Below are 25501 nucleotides of genomic sequence, written 5' to 3' on the forward strand. Positions count from 1 at the left end.
AAGATTTATTTATTTGTATTTACAGAACTAGGGTACAGGCCAAGAGGCCCAAGAGCCAAGAGAACCAAGAGACTCCCAAGGCCCACACATCTGGTTCTATACCAAACCTGGCTGCCTAACACCACCCTTAGGTCCCAGCAATCTTCCCTTAGGTGGTGATAGGATTTGTAGTTTCCCATATTTTGATGACTGGAACAGGAGTAGAGTCCACAAAACCTGTGTGGAGTTCCTTCAGGCTATTCTTTCCCTCTAACAGAATAAAGCCTTAGTTTGAATGAGTTTTAAAAAATTACATTAGCATTCAACTCACTTCAGATTTGGTGGCAGGGTGGCCTAGATGTTTGGAAAGAGGCAGTTGGTGAGTTGATGCTTTTTTTTTTTTTGGAGTCTCTGGGTTTGGAGTGTGGTGTTCTTGCCTTCACTCTAAGAAAGTTTCCACAAGAGCCCCAACACCCCACCCCTTTCAGTGGCACATGGTGAGTTTCTCCATAACACAGAGACTTCAGTTATATTTAAAGATCAGGTTTATTTGGGAAAAGGATAGAGGAATAAAGGGCACATGCATAGGCACAAGCGGGCAGGAAGAATTGTCCCAAAAGGGGCAGATTTGCTGAGAGAGGCCTGCGTGGTGGCAGGCGAGTGACCTTGAGTAGAACAACATCTGCTGAGAGAGGTCAGTGCAGAGAAGACCCAGCATGATACAGGCCACAGGCAGGCAGGGTGCTGCTGCCCTGCAGAGGGAGAGAGTGGGTGGAAAGAAGCACCTGCATAGTCACAGGTGGGCAGAGGACTGCTACACCATGCTAATGCAGAGATTGCACTGATATAGACAGCTTTTCTCTGTGAGGGGCTCACTCCTTGTGAGCCTAGGTTTGTTGTTAACTTTGACTAGAATCTGAAAGAGACAGGAGATTATACAGTGGGCTCAGTCTCCTCATCTTTACCTTTGGGTCTGTGCTCTAGAAAGTCCCAAACAGTCTGATACCTGCTTGGGTCTTGTGCTTTGTAATGTAGGCATTGGTGCCTAAGGATCTTCGTTTCTGTAGCTGGGTCAATGGCTTTGCTAATCCCTTCTACCCTCACCTCCTTGTGCGAGTCAGTTTTGTGATGCCTCCTTTGGATTTTCTATTCTTTCTTCCATCAATGGTGGCTCAGAACCTGTGTCTCATTGTTTTCTTCTGACTTTCACTGCAAAGCTCTGGTTCAGTAACCTGCTGGGCAGTTGACATATAACTTCTCGTATTTTGTCATCTCCAAGAAAGCTGTAAACACTGTAATTCCCAGTAAAGTTCAGAATTAACCTACTATTCTCTTTGTAAAGCATTTTTAGCCTCTTCCTGGAAAGGAGGAGAAATAGTAAGCAGATTATCTCCTGATTCATATGTTTTTTAATCGACTCCTTTTTTTTTTTTTTTAATGTGAAACATACCTCTGTAAATTCCCTGCCGTACCCTAAGAGAGAGGAGAGCTAGGTGAGGAGGGGGAACTAGAAAAGATGGAGAAAAGGACTGAGAAGCAGCAGGGAAATAAGGAAAGAGAGAAACAGTGAAAGAAAGAAGGAACAGTGAGTCATTGCCTTTAAGAATGTAATTATTCTTTTTTTTTTAACTTTCATATGAAAGTATTTTTAAGAGTTATTTATGCATATAAGAGCAGAGGTACAAGCTGTAATTATTCTTATTAGGAGGGGTTTCAGTTATCCCCAATTAAAGAAATGCTAACTAATACTAGAGGAAGACGATGAAATCTTTAAACTGTTCCTTCCTTAAAAAAAAAAAAATAATATTTTTTTATGTTATTCTTCATTTTGTACATTTTTTTATCTTGGTTGTAATCCCCATGGACTTCCCACTACCGCTTCATCCGTGTGCCATCACCAAAGTCCGTGTGCTCTTCTCACCCAATTTTGATCCCATTCCCCTCTTCACTCCCGTAGAATGTCTCTGGTTTATGGTTATTTGTTCTTTTTTCATATATTTTTTAAAGATATTATTTAGTTTTGTATACAGAACTGGGGTACAGGTCAAAGGCACAGGTGCGGTGAGAGGATTCACCAGAGACAGTGGGGAGTGGGGAGCAGAACAGGCAGACTGATGAAGTACACTGCTGAGGGGAGCAGCGAGCAGGTCAGGAGAGGTCTGCCGCGCCATGTGAGTCACCTCTAGGGCCGGGGATCAAACTCATGCTGAAGTGGCTTTAGCTTCTCAGTGTTGTGCTTTAACCTGCTGCGCCACCAGGGAGGGCCCTCTTTTTCATTTTTACTTTATTGCAATTAACTTTTGCTTTTACCTGATCCCTTACACTCCTGCTATGAGTGAAACCATGTGGTATTTTTCTTTTTCTTTCTGGCTTATTTCACTAAGCATGATCCTTCCAGCTCCATCCATGTTGCATCAAGTTAAAGTGCTCTTTGTACAGCAAGAGACATCACACAAAACAGAGACATCCCACTGACTGAGAGAAAATATTTGCAAACAATACTAATGACAAAGGACTGATCACAAAGATATACAAAGAGCTGATGAAACTCAATAAAAATAAAGTGAACAACCCCTTCGAAAAATGGCTAGAAAAGCTAAAAAATCTCTTCTCCAAAGAGGAAATGCAGATGGTCAACAAACATATGAAAAAAATGGTCAACATCACTTGTAATATGGGAAATGAAAGTTAAGAACACAATGAGACACCGTCTCACACCAGTGAGAATGGCATATCTTCAAACAACTAGCAACAACAAATGTTGGCGAGGATGTGGAGAAAAAGGAACTCTCCTGCACTGCTGGTGTGGATGCAAACGGGTTCAACTACTATGGAAAGTTGTATGGAGGTTTCTCAAATTGCTAAAAATGGAGGTTCCATATGACCCATCAATCCCACTTCTAGGGATCTATCCAAAGGACACAAAAACACTTATTCAAAAGGAAACCCACACCCCCATGTTTATTGCTGCTCTTTTTACAATAGGGAAGATGTGGAGTCAATCCAAATGCCAAAAATAGATGACTAGATTAAAAAGATGTGGTAAATATACTGTAATAATGGGATATTTCTCAGCTATCAAAACGATAGGCTGTTCCTTTCAAAAGAATGCTTTGTAGGGTTGTAAAGACTGAATATTCCATTGTTAAATCTTCACCTGGCTTCACAAGTTGTGAAAAGACCCTCTTTACCTTTATGTAGCAAATTCCTGTATACTGAATGGGATGGAGCCTGATCCCATTTTCTGTCTTTCAAAAAAAGGCTTTGCCATCAGGGTATAGCAGTGTGATAGACCTAGAAAGGGGAGGTTCCAGGTTAACTGCTTCAGTCAAGGAGGGTGTAGCTGAGCAGCAGTTTTCTCTAGCTCTCTGCTAGAAAAGGATGTACGGAGGAGGCTGGAAAAGGAAAGGACATTAGGAGGAGATTTAAGGAGGCACTTGGAGCAGAGCACTATAAACAAGCCACACTTGATTCTTGGCCTTGTACTTGTTCCAGGAACTTGAGGGAAAGGGAGGACACTCTTAAAAGAGACAAGTGGGGGAGAGGGGGCTGACAACATTCTTTGTCTCGATCTTGTGTTTTTCCTTCGAGACTTGCTTAGTCCCTTCTGCATCATTATATGGGTGCCACCAGAAAGTGTCTTAGATTTGTGGGCAGCTTTTGGATCTCAGCTGCACTGCTTTGGGCCAACCCTATTTGTCTGGGCATTTACCTGCAAGAAATAGGTGACTTTGGTGTTTGATTTGGAAACAATGTTCTTTTTCTTCTCTCTATTGCACACTAATTGTATTAAAGTCCTTTTCTATTGAAAGGATTTAATACATTTAAGTATATTTTGTCTTTATGTGATAGATGACAGAATCTACTTAGAGTGGGAGTTTTTGGGGACCCTGGGGTGCCTCTCATACTGCCTTCTGACAGAAATAGTATTGTTACAGGTCAGGGAGGGGGCACCAGAGTACCCCCAAACCTGCCCATTCTGGCACTTGCCACATCAAGACAAAACATATAAGACTGTTAATGGAAAAGAACTTTCAAGCAATAAGTAAACAGTACAGAAAAGACTAAGAATATAGTTTCTAAGCCAAGCATACAAAGTTACCCAATCCTCGTGAGTAAAAGTCTACCCAAATGGGATTGGCCTAGAGCAAGGCCCAAAAGCCCTCCATACATCTATAGAAACTTCCACTGGGGTCTCATGAAAAAAGTTCAGAAAGAGTCAGACAAGTCTGAGAGGGAAAGAGCAAAACCAAAATTAAGATTAAAAACTGCCATTGTAACTTCCACACAGGTTTCTCCCCACATCTGTTTCAACCAGTCCAAGGCCAAAATGCCAGTGCAGCTTCTTCACATGTTGTCTGCTCCCCTTGCTTCTTTAACACCCAAGTTCCCCTTCCATCTGCCTCTCCTCCCAGCTAGCTCCACTCTCCTTTGGGTGGGGCAGGGGACCTAGGGTTTCCTATGTTAATGGGCACCACCCTGTGACAGTATCCTCTGTTTTCTTACAGTTCTCTTGATTATATTTTTATATAATCTTTTATGGAGATTCTTGCTCCATTTCCAGCATTTAGATAGGAGTTGATAGTGAAAAGATTTAAGTTTCCTTTCTTATGTCTTGAGTCATTAACATGTACGTTTTTGGTTACCTTTTTCATGGCAACAACTGAAATGATTTGATGAAGCCTGCCCTCCCTCTAAAGAGAGGACAGATAACAAACACATGAGGATTTTCGTGTTGAATTTCTTTTATTTTTAAAGACTTATTTTTTATTTACGTATATAAGAACTGGGGTAGAAGTCAGAACTAGAATATCGGCCTGAGATGTGGTGGTGAGAGATTTCACCAGAGACAGAGTAATGAACAGAGTATGCAGGTTGACTGAAATACATTGCTGAGGGGAGCAGCGAGCAAAACAGCAGAGGTCTGCCACATCATGTGGGTCCCCTCCCTGGGCAGGGTTTGAACCCATGTTACAGTGGCTGTGAGAACTTCATAGTGCTGTGCTTTAGCCAGTTGTGCCACCAGAGAGGGGCCCTCATGTTGAATTTCAAATGCCTCAAGAATGTGGGAATCCAGAGAAACTTTACAACCCAGCATGTCAGCAACCTCAGGTCACCAGAGGAAAACTAATACTCTAGAAAGGACTCACCTCTGGTCATCCAATACAGGAACAGAGTTGGGGGGGGGCACTATTTGGCAATAATGTTAGGCAAGGGTTCCCATTTCACCCAAAGTAGCACACTAATATTATTCTCCCAATTATAGCAATGAAAAAATAAGGATCAGGGCCTTCCCTGGTGGCATAGCTGGTTAAAGCACTGCATTGAGAAGCTAAAGCCACTTCCACATGAGTTCGATTCCCGCCTGCCCCAGAGGTGACCACATGGTGTGGCAGATCTTTCCTGACCTGCCCGCTGCTCCCCTCAGCAGTGTACTTCGTAGATCTGCCTATTCTGCTCCCCACTCTGTCTCTGGTGAAGCCTCTCGCCGCCCCTGAGTCTCTTTAAAAAAAAAAAAAAAAAAAAAAAAAAAAAGAAAAATAAGGATCAGAGAAAATGTAAGATTTTTCCTAGTAATTATGCATGATAAAAATGCACTTCTGCACAAATTGAGCAATTTCATTTCCTTCTCAGAATTCGAAACAAGATGTTCTATATTCAGTTACAAATTTATTATTATGTAAGACCTAAGCATGTATTAGAGAGTAGCTAATTATTACAAGATGGTATAAGAAATATACTAATAAATGCATGTGCATATATGAATAGACAGCTCTATGGAGATATAGATAAACAGGCAGTACTGAAAGCTAATGGAGAAGGCAGCTACCTCAGGGATGGGAGGGTACTGGGAAGCTTCCAGGCTTGGGAAGGAGGAAGAGTCATTCAACCTCAGCCTGTAAGGGAGGGTACAGAAAGGGTACAGAGTCACTGCTAGTGGAGGGAGGAGGCAGGAAAGGAATTTAGGGGAGAGGTTACCATAGCAACAGCACTTTGATCAGATGAGTATTTACTGTTAGTGTGTCTCCACACTCTAGTGGGTGTGGACACCAGTCATGGCAGGTGACAGTCTATCAGCAGTAAGCGACCATCCTTGCTCTTTCCTATTTTCAGTCTCTTACATAAGCAGAGAGCAGTGGGATCCGCATTTTATCTTCCCTTCCTGTGCCCTGAGTAGCAACCTGTTAATTTTACCTGGAAAGCATCTGTTTACTTTGTACTTTGTCCCTCTTTGCCATTTTAGAAAGAGCTCTCTGCAAGCCCTTCACTGCTCTTATCTACCTGGCTACAATAGCTGTCCAAAGTGTGGCCTTTGGCCCCTTTGTTTTGTGCTTAATATGCTTCCTACTCCCACTCTACAACCCCCTGAGGGACGCCTCTGAAGCACCTTATAGACATGTAACCTAGTATCTTCACTCCTTTCAGTTCCCTCTTGTACCATAAGCTCAAGTTCTAGTGCCTCAACATTGCCTAAAGGTTCTTAAGATTTGTGGATTTCTGCCCTTTCTTCTTCATCCTGTCTGTTGTGCTGGTTTCTGATCAGTGGTCAGTGAACCTGGCAGCTTCCTGGATATGCTGTACAGATTCCTGTCTCAGGCCTTAGCAAATGCTTTTCTTCTTTGCCCAGAGAACACTTTTCCTTACTCTCCAGTTAGTCTGACTTGTTCTCTGTAAAGTCTCAATTCCAGTGTTACTCCTTTAAGTGAACTTTTGGAATCCTCCAGATTAAGACATGCTTTCCTTATGTACCATCCCTTCATGGTAACAATTAAAACAGGTATTCTCTGCCCTCTCAAGGCCGGGTCACCTTGAGGATACTGAATCAATGAAAGGCTTTGCTTTCTACATTTATGCAATTACAAACTTGTGATTTGAGGGCCTGCCTATCCTTTCAAGGTCATTAATCTTCATAAGTCATATAGGATCCATTGTCATCTCCTGTCAATTATCTAAAAAATACAGTATTTTTACATAGATATGGACAGTCACTCTAAGATGGTCTATAAACCAATCTTTGGGTCTTTAAAATTCTGTGCTCCCTTCTCAGAAATCAAACTCCTTTATCTATGAAAAAAGGTGGAGTGTCACCTTGTTACAGGGTACCCCAATATGAATTGGGTTGCCTGTCTGTGGGTCTTCAACCATGCGCTTACGATTCAATCGTATTATGGACACACTCAAAAGGTTAAATAATGGACTTATTTATAAGGAGAAAGGTAAAGGAATAACCCAGGGAAAGAGGGAAAGAAACACAGGTTAACTAGGATGCCTTACCAGTTGTGCTGACTTGGACTCCACCGGCACACTGAAAACCAATTGAGAGCCAAAAACGATCAGCTGCAAAACACCAGGTCCCAACTGAGAGCTCACATGTCCGGTTTTATCCCAACCTGGCTGCTCAGCTCCGCCCTCACGTCCCCGTGTGCTTCTCCTTGGTAGTGATGGGATTTGGAGTTCCAGCATCTGGACTGGGGGAGGAGTCCATGAAACCTATACCTGTTACAACCTGTTGTGAGCATTGCAAAAAAAAGACCATGGTATATCACAGAAAACAAAACTAGTTATTGTTTGGGGGCTTCCAAAGGGCAGATAGTATCTCTATTTTCCACTCAGCACTTAGGGTCCCTTGTCTTTTAGAGAAGGAACAGCATGCATGAAGAAGAAAGAATTACCATCTTGGGCACCAAAGAAGGTCCTTATTGAGAAGTGGCAATTGCTGACTTGGGATACCTCACCATGGTTTTGATTTTGATTGGCAGTTTCCATTAGCTGTTGGAGGTCACATTCAACCAGAATAAGGTGGCATTGTCAGAAGCATTTCAGATGCCAAGGGTATAGCAGCTTCATGTAGAATGACTTTTTATTACAGTGACAGATTCTATAGATCTTTTGAGATATGTGGCTTGGGAAGGAGGAAAAAATGAAGACCCAGGACAAGAAGTGACCTGCTTTCCAGCTCACCACTGAGGTCAGAGCCTGCTTTTTACCTTTGAGGTCTGACATTACAGTTCTGTATCATGGGTTGATTACAGTTAAAATGTACGTTTTAATGAAGATGTAATGACTATGGAATGCAAAGGTTCAGTATTGCATTTATGTGTATAACTTATGAGTCCCTGTGCTTAACACATTGTTTTACAATGCTTGAAAAAGCTTGAATGAATTAAATGTTTAATGGAATAGAGAGAGCCTGAGGAGTGGAACTCCCTTCTTGGAATAAGGACAAGATGAAAGCTGAATTAATAGAATAAAGAGGAATACAGGGAACAATATAGTCTTGGTTTTTACCATTTTGTTTTGACACTATGCTGCTATTCTATAGTAAATTTTCTTCTGGCATGCAGTTTCTAAATGACTGGTACGGACTCCCACAAGTGCTGTTTTGAAAAGGATTCTGAAGTTGCAAGTGGTATTTTTTGAAAAATATCAAATAGTCTATGTTTCAAAAGTAGCATTAGTTCATTTAGCTTTTTTTTTTTTTCATTTCCCCCCACTTGGTGGGAGCAGGCAATGCCCTCCAACATTATCAGCAGTAAGCACAGTGAGACAGAATTCACTGGAAGGGGCAATGGACAGCTGGGAAGGAAAGCTGAGCCGGAAACACATTTGCAGATACCATTTGTTGGATTTGGTGCAGAGTGTATCCCCATCTAATCCCATCTCTTCTCTCCTACTTGCTCTAAAAACAGAATTTCTGGACAATTCAGACAGTTGTGTGAAGGTGAGGAATCAGAAGACAGTATGAAGGCAATGTGAGGAAGGGGGTAGAGGAGTAGAAGGTGGCCCAGAGGTAACCAAGAAGACACCTGGAGAGAGATTGCTTATCCCAACACATGTCAGTTTCCCTACTCCTATAGAGCAAATCAGCCACACACGTGTCCTTGACCTAACTGTGAAAATCCCTGAGGCATTTGCTGGAATTCTTGTCAGCAGAAAAGAGCCAGAAACATTTGAGTGTCCCTATGGGATTGTGAGTTCCCTTGAACTCAAGTAATAGGAACCCGTTAGCTAATTAGTGGAACTGAAAAAGTGAACCTGAGCAGTAGAACCCGTCTGGTCAGGTGTGAATGAACTGATCATAGGATCAGTGGTCCTATACACCTCACTGTCTAAGGTCCACCTTCTGTGGCTGTCAGTGCAGAAAACCCAGAAAATGGCTTGGGCTTAACTCAACATTGGAGTTTATATCAATAAAAGGAAGGGGGCATTACATAACCACCTACACTTTTTGTCACTCCTTCTCAACCACTTTACTTTCTACACACATAAAATTTGGGGTACAACTTGGCTCTGGCAAATTTGTTAGCAGAGGCAGTGATACTGACCTGGGGCGGGGCAGGAAGGAAAGGGATGAAACTTCACTCTAGGAACATCTGTTATTATTATTATTTTTTTCTGTAATAACAATCTCATTTCTGTCAATCTGCCAGAAGAGGAGATGTTTCCATTTTTGAAGGAAATCTACCAGAAATTTAAAAAAAAAAAAAAAAAAAAAGTAAAGTTGGCCCTCCCTGGTGGAACATTGGGTTACAACACAGCAATATGAAGCTCTCCACAAACACTGCAACATGAATTCTATCCTGGGTCAGGAAACTGACCCAAATGGCACAGCAGACCTCTCCTGTCTCACCATCAGCAGTGCATTTCAGTTGATCCACCTGTTCTGCTCCCTATTCTGTCTCTTCTGAATCCTCTTACTGCCTCCCCCCACTCCGCCATACCTCTGGCCTGTACCCCAGGTCTTATGTGCATAACTAAATAAATAAACAAACAAACAAATAAATAAATATTTTTAAAATGCAACGTGAGGCCCTCCCTGGTGGTACAGCGGGTTAAAGCACAGCACTGAGAATCTAAAGCTGCTTCCGCATGAGTTCGATTTCCGCCTGCCCCGGAGGTGACCACATGGTGCGGCAGACCTCTCCTGACCCGCCCGCTGCTCACCTCAGCAGTGTACTTTGTCGATCGATCTGCCTGTTCTGTTCCCCGCTCTATCTCTGGTGAAGCCTCTCACCGCCCCTGAGCCTCTGGCCTGTACCCCAGTTCTGTATGCACAAATAAATAAATCTTAAAAAAAAAAAAATGCAACGTGAAGCAGTAATGAATTTCCTGAACAACTTGGTACATTTTTCCTTAAATGGTGGTGTCCTGTGCAGAGGAGATTTCAGAGAAAGTAGCTAAAAGAAAGTTTTTCAAGTAAGACAGACATAAGAACATCTCCTGTTGTCACTGCTAATGGGGCATATGACTTTTGTTAAATTGCTTACCTCCTCTAAAATCGAATTGTCATTCTTTAAATGAATGCAGTGTTGTGCAAAATACCTCAGAGATGTATGTAAGCACTCAACCTATTTAGTCAACTGCCAGGTCCTGTGAGGCCAATTAAATGGGGTAATTTCTTGATGGATTTTAGGGATCTCACCCTGTGTTATGGACTTGAGCTTTAAGAGTAGGAATCATGTGTATACATTTAGTGCAAGAATATGCTCATCACAGTATGCTTGATGAGTGATTTGGTAGAGATTTTCTACTGGTAAAAGCTTAGAGATTACCATTGATCAGATATATGAGATGAGCACAAGAAACAGTTGACACATAGAGGTGTTTTTCCAGACTACGAGGTTATTGGACCTGAGTGGTTAACCTGCTTTAGTACTGAGAACTGTACTAGATGTCTAATCCACCTCCCTCGTCATCTCGATTCAAAATTGATTTCAGGAAGTCAGTCAAGTCAGGATGTTTCTCTTTCAGAAATCTCTAACCCTTTTGTATACCTGGCACTGGGTATGACAGTGACTCCAAGACTGAGCTACAGTATGTCACAAAGGCAACCATTCATTTTTCTTGAATGAAAAGATTCACAGGGAACATTAGATGCCTATGACTGTTTAGATGTGAATATTATGTTATTTACCTCTGCATATGCTCACATATTGTTGAGGAAATTTGGAATCTAAAAAGAGAAAGTGTAGACATGGATGATAGGTTGACTATGGGTCTGGCAAAAGAAAACCAAATGGCATTCATAACATAAAACCTATTCACAAATTCAAGGCATTCTAGGCTGTTTCCTTATTTATCTAGTAAAACTGATCCCAACACACAGCTCAGGTGGGCATCACTGTGTGTATGTGTGTGTTGGCGTATATATATAGATATATTCTCCTGTAACTTCCTAATTTAAAAATGTATTCCATTCATTCTCAACTAAATCTGTACTAGTTTTCCCTTGTGCATAAAGTAATCTTCCTCTTTTTGGTTCTACTCAATGAGTACTTGATATTCTACATCTCTAGTTTGCTCACCCATCCCCATACCCTAAGTGTTTGAAAATAGTCTTAATCAGTTCAAATCCCAGTTTACATCTCTTTATTGCTTACAACTTTGAAGAAGGATCATTTAGCAAACAATCAAAAATGCTTTAAAACTCTGCCTCTGACATCTTTCTAGCCTCACTTCCAACATGGCTGGGGCCTCTCTGCCCTGCTTAATGTTAGAAATGACAGCTTGTCTGTAATTCCCCAGGGACTCCTTTGTCAATCCTTTGCACACACTGCCTTTGCTGAAAACCTTAGCCAGGCTACACTCTCTCCTCTCTGGATATCCACACCCTTGTATAATCCCTGTAACTCACCTCCCTACTTCCTTTCAGGAAAGCAAGTTGTGAAAACCCTTGTCTGTTTAGTTATGTCCTCTACCAAACTCCCATGGCCCCATGGGAGCTGGTGTTATCTTTCATAGCACTTTCCACATTGTAACAGAATTTTTTCACGTGTATCTTTTCAAGCTATCCTAGTACTTGGCACATAGTTTTCTTGGTGCATCGTTTTATTTGTTTGTTTGTTTGTTTGTTTTTTAAATGTTTGGTTCCTTAGAAAGTGTTGTTGTTCCCCATTCCCTTCATTCCCTTGACTGTGTGTGTGTGTGTGTATGTGTGTGTGTGTGTAGGGAGATGGTTGATCTTTGATGTCCCCCTATTAAGGTAACAATGTGATCTCTAAAACAGGCATAGGGAACAATCTTGCAGGTGTAGTTTAACAAAGCTGACATACTTTTCCCTTTAAGATCTTACAGCTGAATTTGGAATGATCCAGAAATTAAGGTCAGCTCCAGCTAGTTGTTTATATCAGATGTCAGGTTGCAGAATAAAAAAATGGCTTTTATATGTTTGATTTTTATTGTTTTCCAGGGCAATGTCACTTTTTCCTGCTCCGAACCACAAATTGTTCCCATCACATTTGTCAACTCCAGCAGCAGTTATTTGCTGCTGCCCGGAACCCCACAAATTGATGGACTCTCAGTGAGTTTCCAGTTTCGAACATGGAACAAGGATGGTCTGCTTCTGTCTACAGAGCTGTCTAAGGGCTCCGGGACCCTGCTGTTGAGCCTGGAGGGTGGAACCCTGAGACTTTTGATTCAGAAAGAGACAGAATACGCTGCTGAAATCCTCACAGGTACCAACTGCAGACACCTAGGTCACTGCCGTGTTTGACCAACCCAAGAAATGTTTGATATTCTAACCAAACATTCAGAATTCAGTTCCCAGGGATGTGATACGACCCATAGTGACAAATTTACTCTTGTATGAAGAGGCAGACTTTTATTTATCTCTTTATTATTTTCTTATTTGAGAAGACACTGAATTCAGGTTTGTATGCAGCCTTTGGCAAAGACCTTAATTTCCTTGGTTCTAAATCATCTCATGGGAAAAGTGGGAACAATAACTTTTTTCTAGTATTGTTTAGCATAGTATAGTCCAGTTACAAAGTGCCTTGCTGAGTTCTCTTCTGATGTGCATGGGCCCTCCATGGTGTCATTCACAGAAGACATTATTTTCCCCTTATTGATGAGGGATGATTATGAAGCTAAATAAATCCTAAAATCACACGGTAATATGAAGACCAATAGAGAATTTGTCTAAAGTGTGTAGTTTCCATTTTCACAACACTAATTTGTGGACTTTTTACAACCCCCACATTCTACTTCAAGTGAAAATTACTGAGCTTTAGAAAATACTTTCAAGAATGTATTTTTAATCTATTAAGTAAATGTGAGTCCCTGTGACATCTGGTTATGACAAAACTTTTATTTGGTTTTTCTTTTCGAAAAGCTGCTTTATTAAAGTGTAAATTCAGAGAACATAGAATGTTCCTATTTAAAGTATACCATTCATATGCAATGACTTTTGGCACATCATACTGTTAATTCTCTTTAAACTGAGAAAATTATATATATATATATATATATATAAACTATGTGTAACTTTAAGTTTGCAATTTTTTTTTTTTGGTTCCTAAAGTGTATTTCTTTCTTTTGAGTTAACAGTAACATTTATATTATTTAGGCTAAAATGGCCATACATCCTTAGATACATGTTGCCATATCAGACTCGCTGATAAAACACCCATGTATTTTACAACAGACCACGGGATTGCCTCTTTCTTTGTTACCAGCCATTTTACTAGTCTTAAAAATGCTGTTCAAATGCTGAGTTTTGGAAAGCACTCCCTTTTACAGCAATATAGTATGGAGTCCAACATACAGCAGCATGGAGCAGATCTGTGCACACATCTTGCTTTTCAATATTTAGGCTCATCCATCTGCTGTTTCTTTAGTTTGGAAGGATGGAGTGCAATCCTCCTTCTCTATTTGTTATCTCACTGTCTCCTGTCCTTCCATAAGTAGTGATTCACTCTTAGGTGATAAGCATTCACTGAGCTCAGGCCCTGAACCTTGACCTTGACCAGTGTGGTATCTGACATTGGCATACTGCTCATCCATGAATCCTTTTAGAATTCTCCCTGGTTCTGTCGTCTAAGTCAATTCCTCCTTCTCTGTGCACCAGGGTATATTCATCCTGGGTGTCAGAACATTGCATTTCTCTTCGACTTAAGTATCTCCCCACCTCCATCATACTGTATTTCTTCATTCAAATAAGTTAGAGAAAATTGTGTTAGATAGTAAAGGACTTGGGTTGACAGAGCATATTATGGGAAAATCTCAATACCAATAAATGAACAAAAAAAACACTGATCACCTGGGAAGAGCAGCAGAGTCCATGCCTGGGAGTTAGTTGTAAAAGTAACCTCTTCTTACAGTTTTCTGACTTTGAATAACTTTGAATAACTTTGTCTCTATGTAAGTAGGAATATATAAGTGACTTATAGCTATGTAACAAATCATACCAAACTTTAATGGTTGGAAACAGCATTTGTCATAGCTCAGTCTGGATGGGTCTGGAGTTCAGAGATACTTTGGCTGGGCACTTTTTTGTTCAAGGTCTCAGAAGACTGTAATTAACTCTCTGGCAGGGTTACAGTCATCTCAAAGTTCAACTGGAGATATATCCACCTCCAGTCTATCTCCAATAGCTGTTGACAGGCTTCAGAAGATCCATTTCCAAGCTTATCCCTATGGTCTCTTCAGAAAGATGGCTCATGCCCTGTGCTTTCCTACTGCAGAGAGGGTGCTCTGAGAGAGTGAACTCCAGCACCCACAACAAAAGCCACAGTTGTTCTCTAAGACAATACTAGAAGTTCCATTCCTTGATTTTTATGATATGATGTTCACTCCAAGCAAGTGATTAGGTTCAATCCATATTCAAGTCAAGCAAACTATATAGGGTGCAGATGTTCAGAGGTCCTATTCTTTTGGGGTCAAGCCAGAGATTGTAAATAACATGAGATGAAAACTTTTTTTTTTTTTAATATCAGGATCCTGTGATAGCATTTAATGAGCTAGAATGTCTAAAAGGCTTAGTACATATGAGAAAGAACCTTTACTAACAACCCCCACACTAACTCCAGACTTATAGGTAGAAGGAGACTCACTAAACAAGTGTGAAAAGCTGAATGCCATTTATGCCATTGTAGGACTTTTACAAAATGTATATGAGTTCCAGTAGTTACTTAGAAACATGAATAGTTTTCATGTCCAGAGTTGTAAAAGCTAAACCTCAATCCTCCTTAGATGAAAAAGAAAAAATGCAAGCTGGCGGGCCCTCTCTGGTGGCACAATAGCTTAGAGTATAGCACTGCAAGTTAATTGCAGCCTCTTCAGTTTGAGTTCAATCCCCGGCTCCGGAGGTGATCCACATGGCACAGCAGATTCTTCATTTTCTTCATCTTGGCTGTACTCCTTGTGGACTTTCCACCACCACTTCACCCATATGCCATCATCACAGTCCCGTATGTTCTTCCTGCCCCAGTTTTGATTCTCCACCCCTGTAAAATGTCTCTGATTTATAGTGGTCAATTTTAACTTAATAAAAATGCCTCCCCCCCCACACACACACACATACACCCGATCCCTCACAATCTTGCTATGAGTGAAACCATCCAGAATTTTTTTTTTTCTTTCTGGCTTATTTCACTAAGCAGGATCCCTTCCAGCTCCAACCAATACAGTACAGGCCCTGGCGGCACTTTGCTCTAGAGCATCCAGGCGCTGTTTGTATTATTAAGCACATGTCAATCCATTAAAGCATGTTTATGACTGACAGAGACTGGTAAAAGCCACATGTTACCAAGTACAGAAGAGGCGGAAATTGCCAGTTATTTCAGACCTGTCTCTCAGAAAATGAAACAAATAAAGGGAAGTTTTTAAAACGTGCTGAGTTCTTGAAGTCTCTCCGAGAAAACTCTTGCACCATTTCTTTCCCTAGGAAGAATTTTCTGAATTTTTTGAAAATATGAATGCCTTTCATTTTTCTTTGAAATGGATTACGACTTTGTGTCTGCTGGCATTTTTTTTTACCTGTGCAGGAAGCAAACAAACACAAACATCAAACAAAAGACAGTTTTTCTCTTCCATCATATTTCTGAAGAAACTTTCCAGTGTACCTGAGATCATAATGTTTTTATAAGAGTTATAAATCCTATATGAAAAAACAGAAAATAATAACTATTGTCCCAATGATTTCTTAGGGCTATTGTGGTTACTCTTGACACAATGGTACATCACAGAAAACAAACAAACAAACAAAAAAAATCATCATACTTTATTGATGGGCCAGGAAATACAAACACTTACAGATTTTGTTGAAACTAGTTTAGGTGTTTCTAACCTGTAAAGTCTGAAGGAGAAGATGAAATCCATGTGAAGAGAGGCACGATGATGCTTCACATTCACTCCTGGGCCCAGAATTCCATTCCTGTGCATGTGCTTTTCCTATGGGGGCTGGTGTGTTGGGCTTTTAGCATTGGAAATCAGGGAGAGAAGTGTAAACTAAATGCATCCTCAAAATAGAAGCCATCTGAATTTAGTTGTTTTAAAGAGTGAGGTTTCAGAATGATGAGGACTGCAGTATAATCCCTCCTTTGTCTGCTTTATTTTCTATACTTAACAGTATCTTTTCTCCAAAGTTTGGTGTGTGTAGATATAAGAAAAAATGGACACCACTTCACCATAAGTGATGTAGAGGTCACTGAGCTAGATCCTCATAAAAAAAAAAAAAAAAACCTTGGAAAATACCTCATAAAACTTATGAAGTGCTTACCTGGGAGGGAACTGAGTATTAGAAATTAATTGAGAGTAAGACCCTCCCTAGTGGCACAACGGGTTAAAATGCCACAACTGCAAGCTGGCCGCAGATACTTCAGTGTGAGTTTGATCCCTGGCCCGGGAGGTGACACACATGGCAGACTCTCCTGACTGTCCCGTTGCTCCCCTCAGCAGTGTACTTCCTTGATCTGCCTGTTCTGCTCCTCACTCTGTCTCTGGTGAATCCTCTCACTTCCCTTGCACCTTGACCTGTACTCCAGTTCTTGTATGCATAAATAAATAAATCTTAAAAAAAAAAAAAAAGAAATTAGTTGAGAGTAACCAAGGTGATAATCATACTCAGGTCCTTCCTTTGGATTCCCGAGTTCTTGGTTTTGACACTCTCACTGTCTCCAATATTTGTTTTTTTAAATTGTCAGTTGTTTAAGTAAATTCATAGGTAAAGAAATTTTGCTTTAGATGACAAATTTACAAATAAATAATAGATTTATTTAAAAAATATAAGCTATTTAGACTGTAATTTTTGAGCCTTTTCAACATGTTTTTAGACAGCTTTTTTGGGTTAAATGGTATTGACAAAAGATGGTAAATTTATTGTCTTTATAGACTTATAGTCTACTGAAGCTAGAGTCTTCAGTATACTATTATAAATTCTAGTTATTATGCTGTTACAATAAATCATACTTATCTATAGAGTACAACTCTTTCTTCATGAGAGATGTTCTAAGAAACCAGTGTTGCTGCAAACTCTGGGCAATACCAACCTTATGAACTACTACTACATTTCTACACAAACATAGTCATAATAAAGTTTAATTTATAAGTTAAACATAAGAGATTATCAACAGTAACTAATAGTAAAATAGAACAAAATTAAATACTGTAATAAAAGTTATATGAATACACTCTTTCTCTCTCCCTTACCACCCAATCTATGTCAGTGGGACTAGTATTTTCATATTTGATAACTCTACCCCAGAAAATAATGAAACTTCTAATAAGATGAGATGGCTATATATATTGACATGATGAGTCACACACACATACTCCAAAATACTTTCTTCTGAACTTTTTAAATTCTTAATCCTCAGTAGGCTTTTCATTTAAAGACTAAGTATGCTAAGTGATAAGGAGTTGCAGTAAGAGTTTATATGTTTCCAAAATCTTTGTCCTGTATGACACAGCTTTTCCCATTCTAGTCACCCTGTGCACTGAACCTTGCATGAGACTCCAGGGGCCGCACAGACATAAGGACAGAACTTTTATGATGAATTGCTGCACAGGGAATCTTGCCAGTTCCCCTTTTAGGGAATCAGAACAGACCTATATCCAGCTCTTAAATGGGCAAAACCTGGATATCCTACTTGGTGTTTTCCAGCTCTCAATTTTTGTCTCTTCTTTTAAGGTCCCATGTGTGTGGGGGCCTCTATATCTCTCAGTTCACATCTATTCTTGAGTAATAAACACCCAATTCTATTTTATTGATGGAAAAAAAAAGGCTGTCATTTTAAAGATTCTCAAAGAGATTGTCCAAGCAATTAAATTTCTAAGAAAACAGGAAATTGTACAAAAGTAAGAAACCAGACATGCAGACCTCTCCTGTTCTGTACACTGCTTCCCTCAGCAGTACATTTTGGTCATTCTGCCTGTTCTACTCCCTACTCTGTCTCTGGTGAATCCTCTCAGTCCCTTCACCTCTGGCCTATAGCCCAGTTCTTGTATGCATTAATAAATACATCTTAAAAAGTATAAAGGAGATCACTTGGGTTATTTCCTTGGAGAATCAGGGCAGAGTGTTTTGAATTTTATGTAAAACATTAAATAATCTACAGAAAAAGCTGGCACCATTAGTTATTTTGAAAGTGATCTGACATTTCAATATTATTTTTATTTTTCTAATAGGAGCATGCTAAGAAATGGGAATAGGAAGAAAAGGTTTGAGGGCTTTAGTCATTAAAATTTGAGGTCATTTTTTTCCTACCATAGTGCTTCTCACAATGCCAACCCCCCCCCCCCACACACACACACACACACTAAAAAGCAAGAGTCTGGACAAAGTGCTTGAGCTGAGATTTTAGCCATCAGGGTTCCAGCCTTGCTGTGCTCTGCATAGATATGGGATGTGAGTAAGTCTTATTCTCTGACCTCATTGTGCTCTTTTGCTAAAGGAGAGCTTTGTCTAGAATCACTAAAATGCCTTTTAGCCTTTTCTATGAGTTCTTGAGAGAAAACAGGATGTCAACCCTGTTTCTTATTATCTTCAAGGAAATTATCAACCCAGAAGTCTTCTTTGTGAAAGTGGGCTAAGTGGCCTTGATTAGAGGTATTCAGAGCCAAATCCCATGCCAGACATCATGTTTTTCTACTCTCCAAATTGTAGTACACATTATAGAGCAAGAAAGGTGAATTTTGCCTCTTTCATGCAATGATTTTTTTTTTTTTCTGCGAATGAGATGTTTGGTTCCAAAAAGTTCATGTGATGACACTCAATGACGTTGACATAGTTAGATGCCGAAAGTCCACATCTGAAAAATTGTTTTCCTAGTTACCTTATTTAAATCACATTAGCTGATTATGTAAGAAGATTATTAGAATGTACAGGGCCTCAAGCTTTGTTGGTGAAGAAACAGCTGTTTCTTCGGAACCATTTCATGTGGAGGGAAAATAAGACATTTTTCTCATAAATATGTGCTTTAAATATGTTTTTATTTCTGCAGAAAGTAGAAGAAACATACCAGTAAGGTCACATAGCTCAGAGTCCACTTTGGTCTTTCATTAGAGTATACACTATCCAGTGCTTTCCAGTTGTGTAGTGATGCTGCTAGGTCTCATTAGTGGCACCGAACACAAAGTGGAATCTAGGATTAAGGAAATGTGTCTCAGCATGAATAAATGAAATCTGTAAAATGGAGGAATAATACTTCAAACCAGGCAGCTGTGAAGTCATAGATGGTGATAAACTCAGAAGACAGATTGGAAAGCCAATCACTAGACACGGAACAGTGAGAAGATGGCCAAAAGGAAGCATCACTAGGAAAGATCCATAAATCAACCATTTGCCATGGGAATGTATTCTGGTTGAAACAATGGCTTCTAGAAAAGGTCTCTCTGGGTATCCCTTTCAATTCTTAGGTACCAGAGATAATGTTCATTATATTTTCTCAATCATCTTCTCATTTTTTCAATATTTTTTAGTGTTTTGATTAGTATTAGTTAGAGAGAAAGCATTGCAATAATACCTATTAAGCAATCTATTCTGGGGCCTCCCTGGTGGCACAGGGTTTAAAGCATAACACTATGAAGCTATCTGCAGCACAAGTTCAATCCCCAGTCAGGGAAGTAACCCACATGGCCCAGCAGACTTCTCCTGTCTCACCTGCTGTTCCCCTTAGCAGTGTATTTCAGTCAATCTGCTTGTTCTGTTCCCCACTCTGATTCTTATCTCTGGCCCATACCCCAGCTCTTATATGTATAAATAAATCTTTATAAAAATAAAATAAAAACATTCTATCAGTCTTTAATTTTCTATATTCAGTAGATGCTACATATTCTTCTTTCTCCAGATGAATATATAATGAGATTCTAGCCATTGAACCTGTGATCTGCACCATAATACAATGGATGTTTATTTGGTAATTATTTAGCATTGTGCTTAAATGTGAAATGTTACTCTGAATCTATGGGCAACACCACCCATCTATATTTTAAAGTTTATTTCAATTGATAGTTTCTCAAGAAAGTCATCACAAAGCAGGCCAAATGTCAGGTTATACAGATTCTGTCTTTTATCACAATATTGTAAGCTAGAAGTCCATGATCAAGTTGGTGGAAGGTTTATTTCTTCCAAGAGGGCTATTTTCTTGACTTGTGTACAGGCATCTTTCCCTTGTGACTTAACATCCTCTTCTTCCAGGACACTTATTATATTGAATTAGGGATAGCTCATTGACTTTATTTGAACTGAATTGCCTCTTTAAGGACCCTAGCTATTAATACAGATGCTTGTCTAGGTAATGGGGTTTGGACTGCAGGATGTGAATTTTGAGATGCACTATTTGGCCTATACTAATGTATATTTTTTACATATACATATACCCAATGGACTTTAATTATATACCTATAGAATTGGTGTCCAATAGCCTCTCAACACTAGAAGCTAAGTATACATGGAAATGAACATCATCTACCTTGCCCAGCAATATATATCCAAGGTCTAGTATGCACCTTGCTTCTAGCAGGTTCTCAGTAACTATTTTCTGCATGTTGAGTAACTGAATGAATGAATGAATGAAATAGTAGATTTAACCTTCAAATCATTTCTGAAGGATGCCATTTTAGCAGTGAAATTATTTAATAGTGGTTTTTAGTGAACGTTCACTTTACAATAATTCTATGCTGCAGAATGTGTCAAACCCCCAGTATGGTGGTGTACTCAGTGGAAATACTAATTAGATAAAGGCCCATGGAGCTCCCAGAGGTGAGGGAATGGCTGGAAGAGCTCCATGGTGAAGAATGGAAGTGCTCACCCTGATTAATACTTGTGGCCAGATGGTTTTAGGCTACAGCCCTGCAATTAACAGTGATGTTTCCCAAATCTTGCCCTTTTTCATATAAGCCATTTGTATTTAGACACCATCTGCACATCTAGTAAACATGATGACTCCATGAACTTCATCCTCTGCTTCAATTAAGTTGTCATTAATGCCTCTGTGTTTTAGCTAAGATAATGTTGATGAGAAAAAAAAAAAAAAAAAAGTTAGCGAGGGCAAGTAAATAGATAGCCAGGGGGCTGTGACTGTCACAACAAACTGGCTGGCTGTGTACAGAGTTCGAGTTTCAGGAGACAGATAAGTGATGAAGCTTTCTATTTACTGGCAAACTGAGAAATATAATTTCCTGAGCTTCAAGATACCAAGTAAAGGTTGGGAATATTTACCAAAGTAGTGTATTCTTGGACACCTGCAGTTTTTTTCAGGCTGGGTAATGATGATGGAAACATTTTATTTCATAACTTAGTCTTTTTTCTTTACCATTCAAGAGTCTCTGAGGGAGCTAGATTTTTTATTATGAGAGCAGAAAAATCTAATAGTCAAACCTGCTATTATTTCCTTTGCTCTTTCACATTTTCTACCTTAATAATACTCTCACATATATAATTCATTTTGCCTCCACTTAATTCAGGGAGCTTTTGAAGTGTCTGTTCTGGGCTGGAGCTACATTCAAGTTCGAGCCTGGGAGGAACTCCAGAAACTCATTGGCTCTATTGGAAAGGATGGTGAAGAGGCATTTATGACACAATAGTGTATATGCTCAGGATGCGGGGGTGGGGGTGTGGGGGAGAGGAAAACCACTAAGAAGGGTGAGATGGAAAGCTTGGGGGTGTAGACATTTCCAGGTGTTGACAAAACCCATGAATAGAATTTGATGAAAGAGGGAAGGAAAGGATTCTCCCATTAGAAAAGAGAACGAGGAGGAGATCTAAAACAATGAAAGACTCTAAAGTGGCTTAAGATGTCTGAGTTACAGAGGATGAAGAGGGACAGACAAAAAGATGAAGCAGCATTTTGGTCAAGGACACCAGAGTATGGGTTTATCCTGAAAGTTACTGAAAATAATAGAGAAATATCTCTTTGAATTGAGCTTCATTTGTATCTTGTAGTTTATTTTTTTAAAGATTTACTTATTTGTACATACAAGAGCTGGGGTGAAAACCAGAGATAGGGAGGGGAGTGGATTCACCAGAGACAGTGGGGAGCAGAACAGGCAAATCTACTGAAGTATACTGCTGAGGGGAGCAGCATGTCAGACAGGAGAGGTGTGCTGCAGCTATGTTGGCCAGGTATTGAACTGGTGCTGCAATGGCTGCAAATAGCTTCAGAGTGCTGGGGTTTAACCTGTGCACCACAAGAGAGGCTTCTGTATTAAATAGATATTTTAGCTGAGTATTCAAATCTCTCTCAAGGAAACACACGTTCACCAGCAACCATAAACATGGCAGCACATCCTTCTCTGGCTCCAGCGGTTGCTGTCCAGATGTTTTCATCTCATATGCTGACCAAGGGTTTTCGGCATCTAGGTTACCTTGACATATGAGCTAGGCTTTAACAAACAGGGAAGGTTTAACCTGTGATTTATGACCCATGCGCCAGAGGCGGCCCTGCTGCTGACAGTTGGCAATGGAGACTCTGCAGCTTGATGTTCAATCAATCAGCGAGCAGTTACAGAGGGCAGGCGGTGCCCTGACAATGCTGAGGGGGATACCAAACATGGCTCAGACTTTGACCCCCAGGAACTGGTAATTTCATTAGGGAGATGGAACGTACAGAGATGAATTGTTAATTAATAGTACATGGCAGTAAATAATATGAACTAAATGAATAGATCAACAACGGATATTACATGAATTTAGAAGGAGAAATCACTATGTAGTGGTCTAGTCAAGGAAATGCTCTTCATTTCTTGGCTTACTGACTTGTTTATTCAGCACTTTTCATATTCTCTGAAGTATTGTAGATGCCTTTGAATGTGTAATATATGTATGTATGTAAATGTACAAATTATATGTAATATAATGCAATGTCTCTATATGCATATATGTGAATACATATATCCATATATATCCTGTCCTTGTAGTTTAGGAGAGGAAGCATTGGGGAAGGAAAACAAACAAACAAACAAACTGGAAATTAGAAGAAATAGATCGATGGATTGATGGAGAGAAAGGGAACCAAGGAGGTAGCAGACAGACAGTGACTGGGTTTGGAGGGGAAATGAAAATGACTTAAGTGTATTCACTGGAGTATAACTAGAGTAGGGAATTTGTACAGTAATGTTGGGAACTAAGATTGAGAGGACAGCTGGAGACTCAATTATAGAAGGCATAGATTGTGAAACTAAGCAAGCTGAGTTTCATTCTCTTGGCCCATGACCCAATGAGGGGATATTTACTTTGAGGTTGATGATGACAGGGTTCTTTGTCTGGTTCAATCTAGACAGGTGTCCTGAATCAGACAGAAATGGAAGGAGGTGAGGGAAATAAGTAGCCAAAAGTTTGACCTCCCTGGTGGTGTAAGGGTTAAGTCTCAGTGCTATGGTGTTATTAATGCTGCAGCCTGAGTTCAATCCCCAGTCAGGGAGCTAACACACGTGAGTCTCCTGTCTGGCTTGCTGCTCCCATCAGCAGTGTATTTAGCTGATCTGCCTTTTATGCTCCCCACTCTGTCTCTGATGAATCCTCTTAAGCTCCGCATCTCTCACTAGCACCCCAGTACTTCTATGCATAAATAAATCTTAAAAAAACTAGGGGAAATTCCCAGCTGCCATAAGGGATAGAATAAAATTTTGAGAGGGAGTTTGAAGAGATATGTCAGTTCACTCTAATGTATGTAGGGGAGGGTTAACAAATCTGATAAATTATGGATAAAAGGTATCCAAGAAAAGCAGAACTTAGGATCTAAAGTTTAGCATAATGGGCTTAATAATGGTAATATGTTCTTTTATGATGTGATTGGCATTTTAAGAATGTCTTATTCGATTATTTATGTATCTAATGCCTTGTTCTCTCAAAAAATGTAACTACCTTTGAACTATTAAGTATAGGTAGGTATGAAAGGATATTGAATGACAGTTTGGGGGGTTACATAAAGCCTAGAATCTTCCAAGTCAAGCCAGGAATTTCTGTCTCTACATTGCAGATGAGAAAACTGGTTTAGAGAGATTAAAGGATCTGTCTAAATTTCTTGAAATTATAAATGACAGGTTCTTAAGTGAGAGGTAACAAGTGAGTAAAGGCATCAAGGAAATCTATAACAAGCTATTCACTAGGCTGGAGGTGAGCCCTGTAGACTCTGCTCTGGCTGGGCTGTTTGTCTCTGAGTTCATTTATGGCTCTAGTGGAAGATGCTTAGAGGGCCTGGGATAGTCACACTGTTCAAATGATCTGTTGTCAGTCCATCAAGAGAAACAATAATGTGAAATGAATTCAGAAATGGAAAGATCCATTAGGAACTTAGCTATGAGGGAGATAATATAAATTGCCAAGTTTCTGTAAACGCAAAATATGTCCATTAAGTGAGTGATTAGCCATCAAAGGAGATTTTCCACTCCACCCATCCACCCACATAGCCTTCCATGCTACCAGCCTTACTCAGAGAACTCTTTCCAGGAGTTTGGCTGTTACTGGCATCTAGTGAGTCATAATGCTGCTAAACATCTTGTATGCTTCCAGACATCCTACCCCAGTTGAGGATCATGCACTCACAACGTCCAGGGCCAGTGCTTCTTTCAGGGAATATATCATTCATATATGAAAGTTAACATTAAGCCTTCAGAATGTTAATTAGCATCTCTCGAATCTCAGCGTCATCATATGTGAACAGTAAGTTGCTATGAAAATCTTATCATAAAAAGTATAAAAAAAGACTTATTATATACTTTATAGTAGCATTATTATCTACAAATAGTGCTTCAAATAAAGAAAAATAAAAGCACTAACAAAGAACTGGAACTCCAATGTCAGGCCTAAGTAGTAGTCTTAAGAACTGAAGTGAAATTATGTTGGTATTCTTTCTGGAAGCTGGAAACCATGAAAGGACAAGCTAGTGTTGTCAAAAAGGAAGTTGATCCTCAAAAGTTTAAAAATGCAGTTGCCATATGACCCAGCAATTCCACTCGTGTGTATGTGCACATAAGCAAATTCAAAACAGGCTCATGCAGAAATGTTTACACCAAGGTCCAGATCAGAATTACTCATCTTAACCCAACAGCGAGAACAATCCAAATGTCCATCAAACAATAAATGAACAAGTGAGGCAGTAAACTACAGTGAGAGATTATCCAGACTTACAAACATATAGATACGAGCTTCAGCACAGAAGGAACCTTGCAACAACCTGGTAAACAAAACAAGCCAAAAGAGCACATACTGTATGACTTCATTTCTGTGGAATGTGTAGAACAGTCAAATTCATAGATAGACAATAGCTGGTTGATTGACTACGACTACAGGTGGAGTTATGAG

General features: G+C 39.8%; 1 protein-coding gene across 1 annotated transcript in view; it reads left to right on the plus strand.

Annotated features, from left to right (window-relative positions):
- CNTNAP5 (contactin associated protein-like 5) overlaps positions 1-25501 on the plus strand; it is an 827651-nt gene that overhangs the window by 429696 nt on the left and 372454 nt on the right. Inside the window, exon 8 of the mRNA XM_012727192.1 lies at positions 12170-12434. Within this exon, the coding sequence (XP_012582646.1) occupies positions 12170-12434 (265 nt within the window). The remainder of the gene's footprint in view (positions 1-12169; positions 12435-25501) is intronic.

The sequence above is a fragment of the Condylura cristata genome, unplaced genomic scaffold, assembly GCF_000260355.1.
Source record: "Condylura cristata isolate star-nosed mole 26May11 unplaced genomic scaffold, ConCri1.0 scaffold00002, whole genome shotgun sequence".
Lineage (NCBI taxonomy): Eukaryota > Metazoa > Chordata > Mammalia > Eulipotyphla > Talpidae > Condylura > Condylura cristata.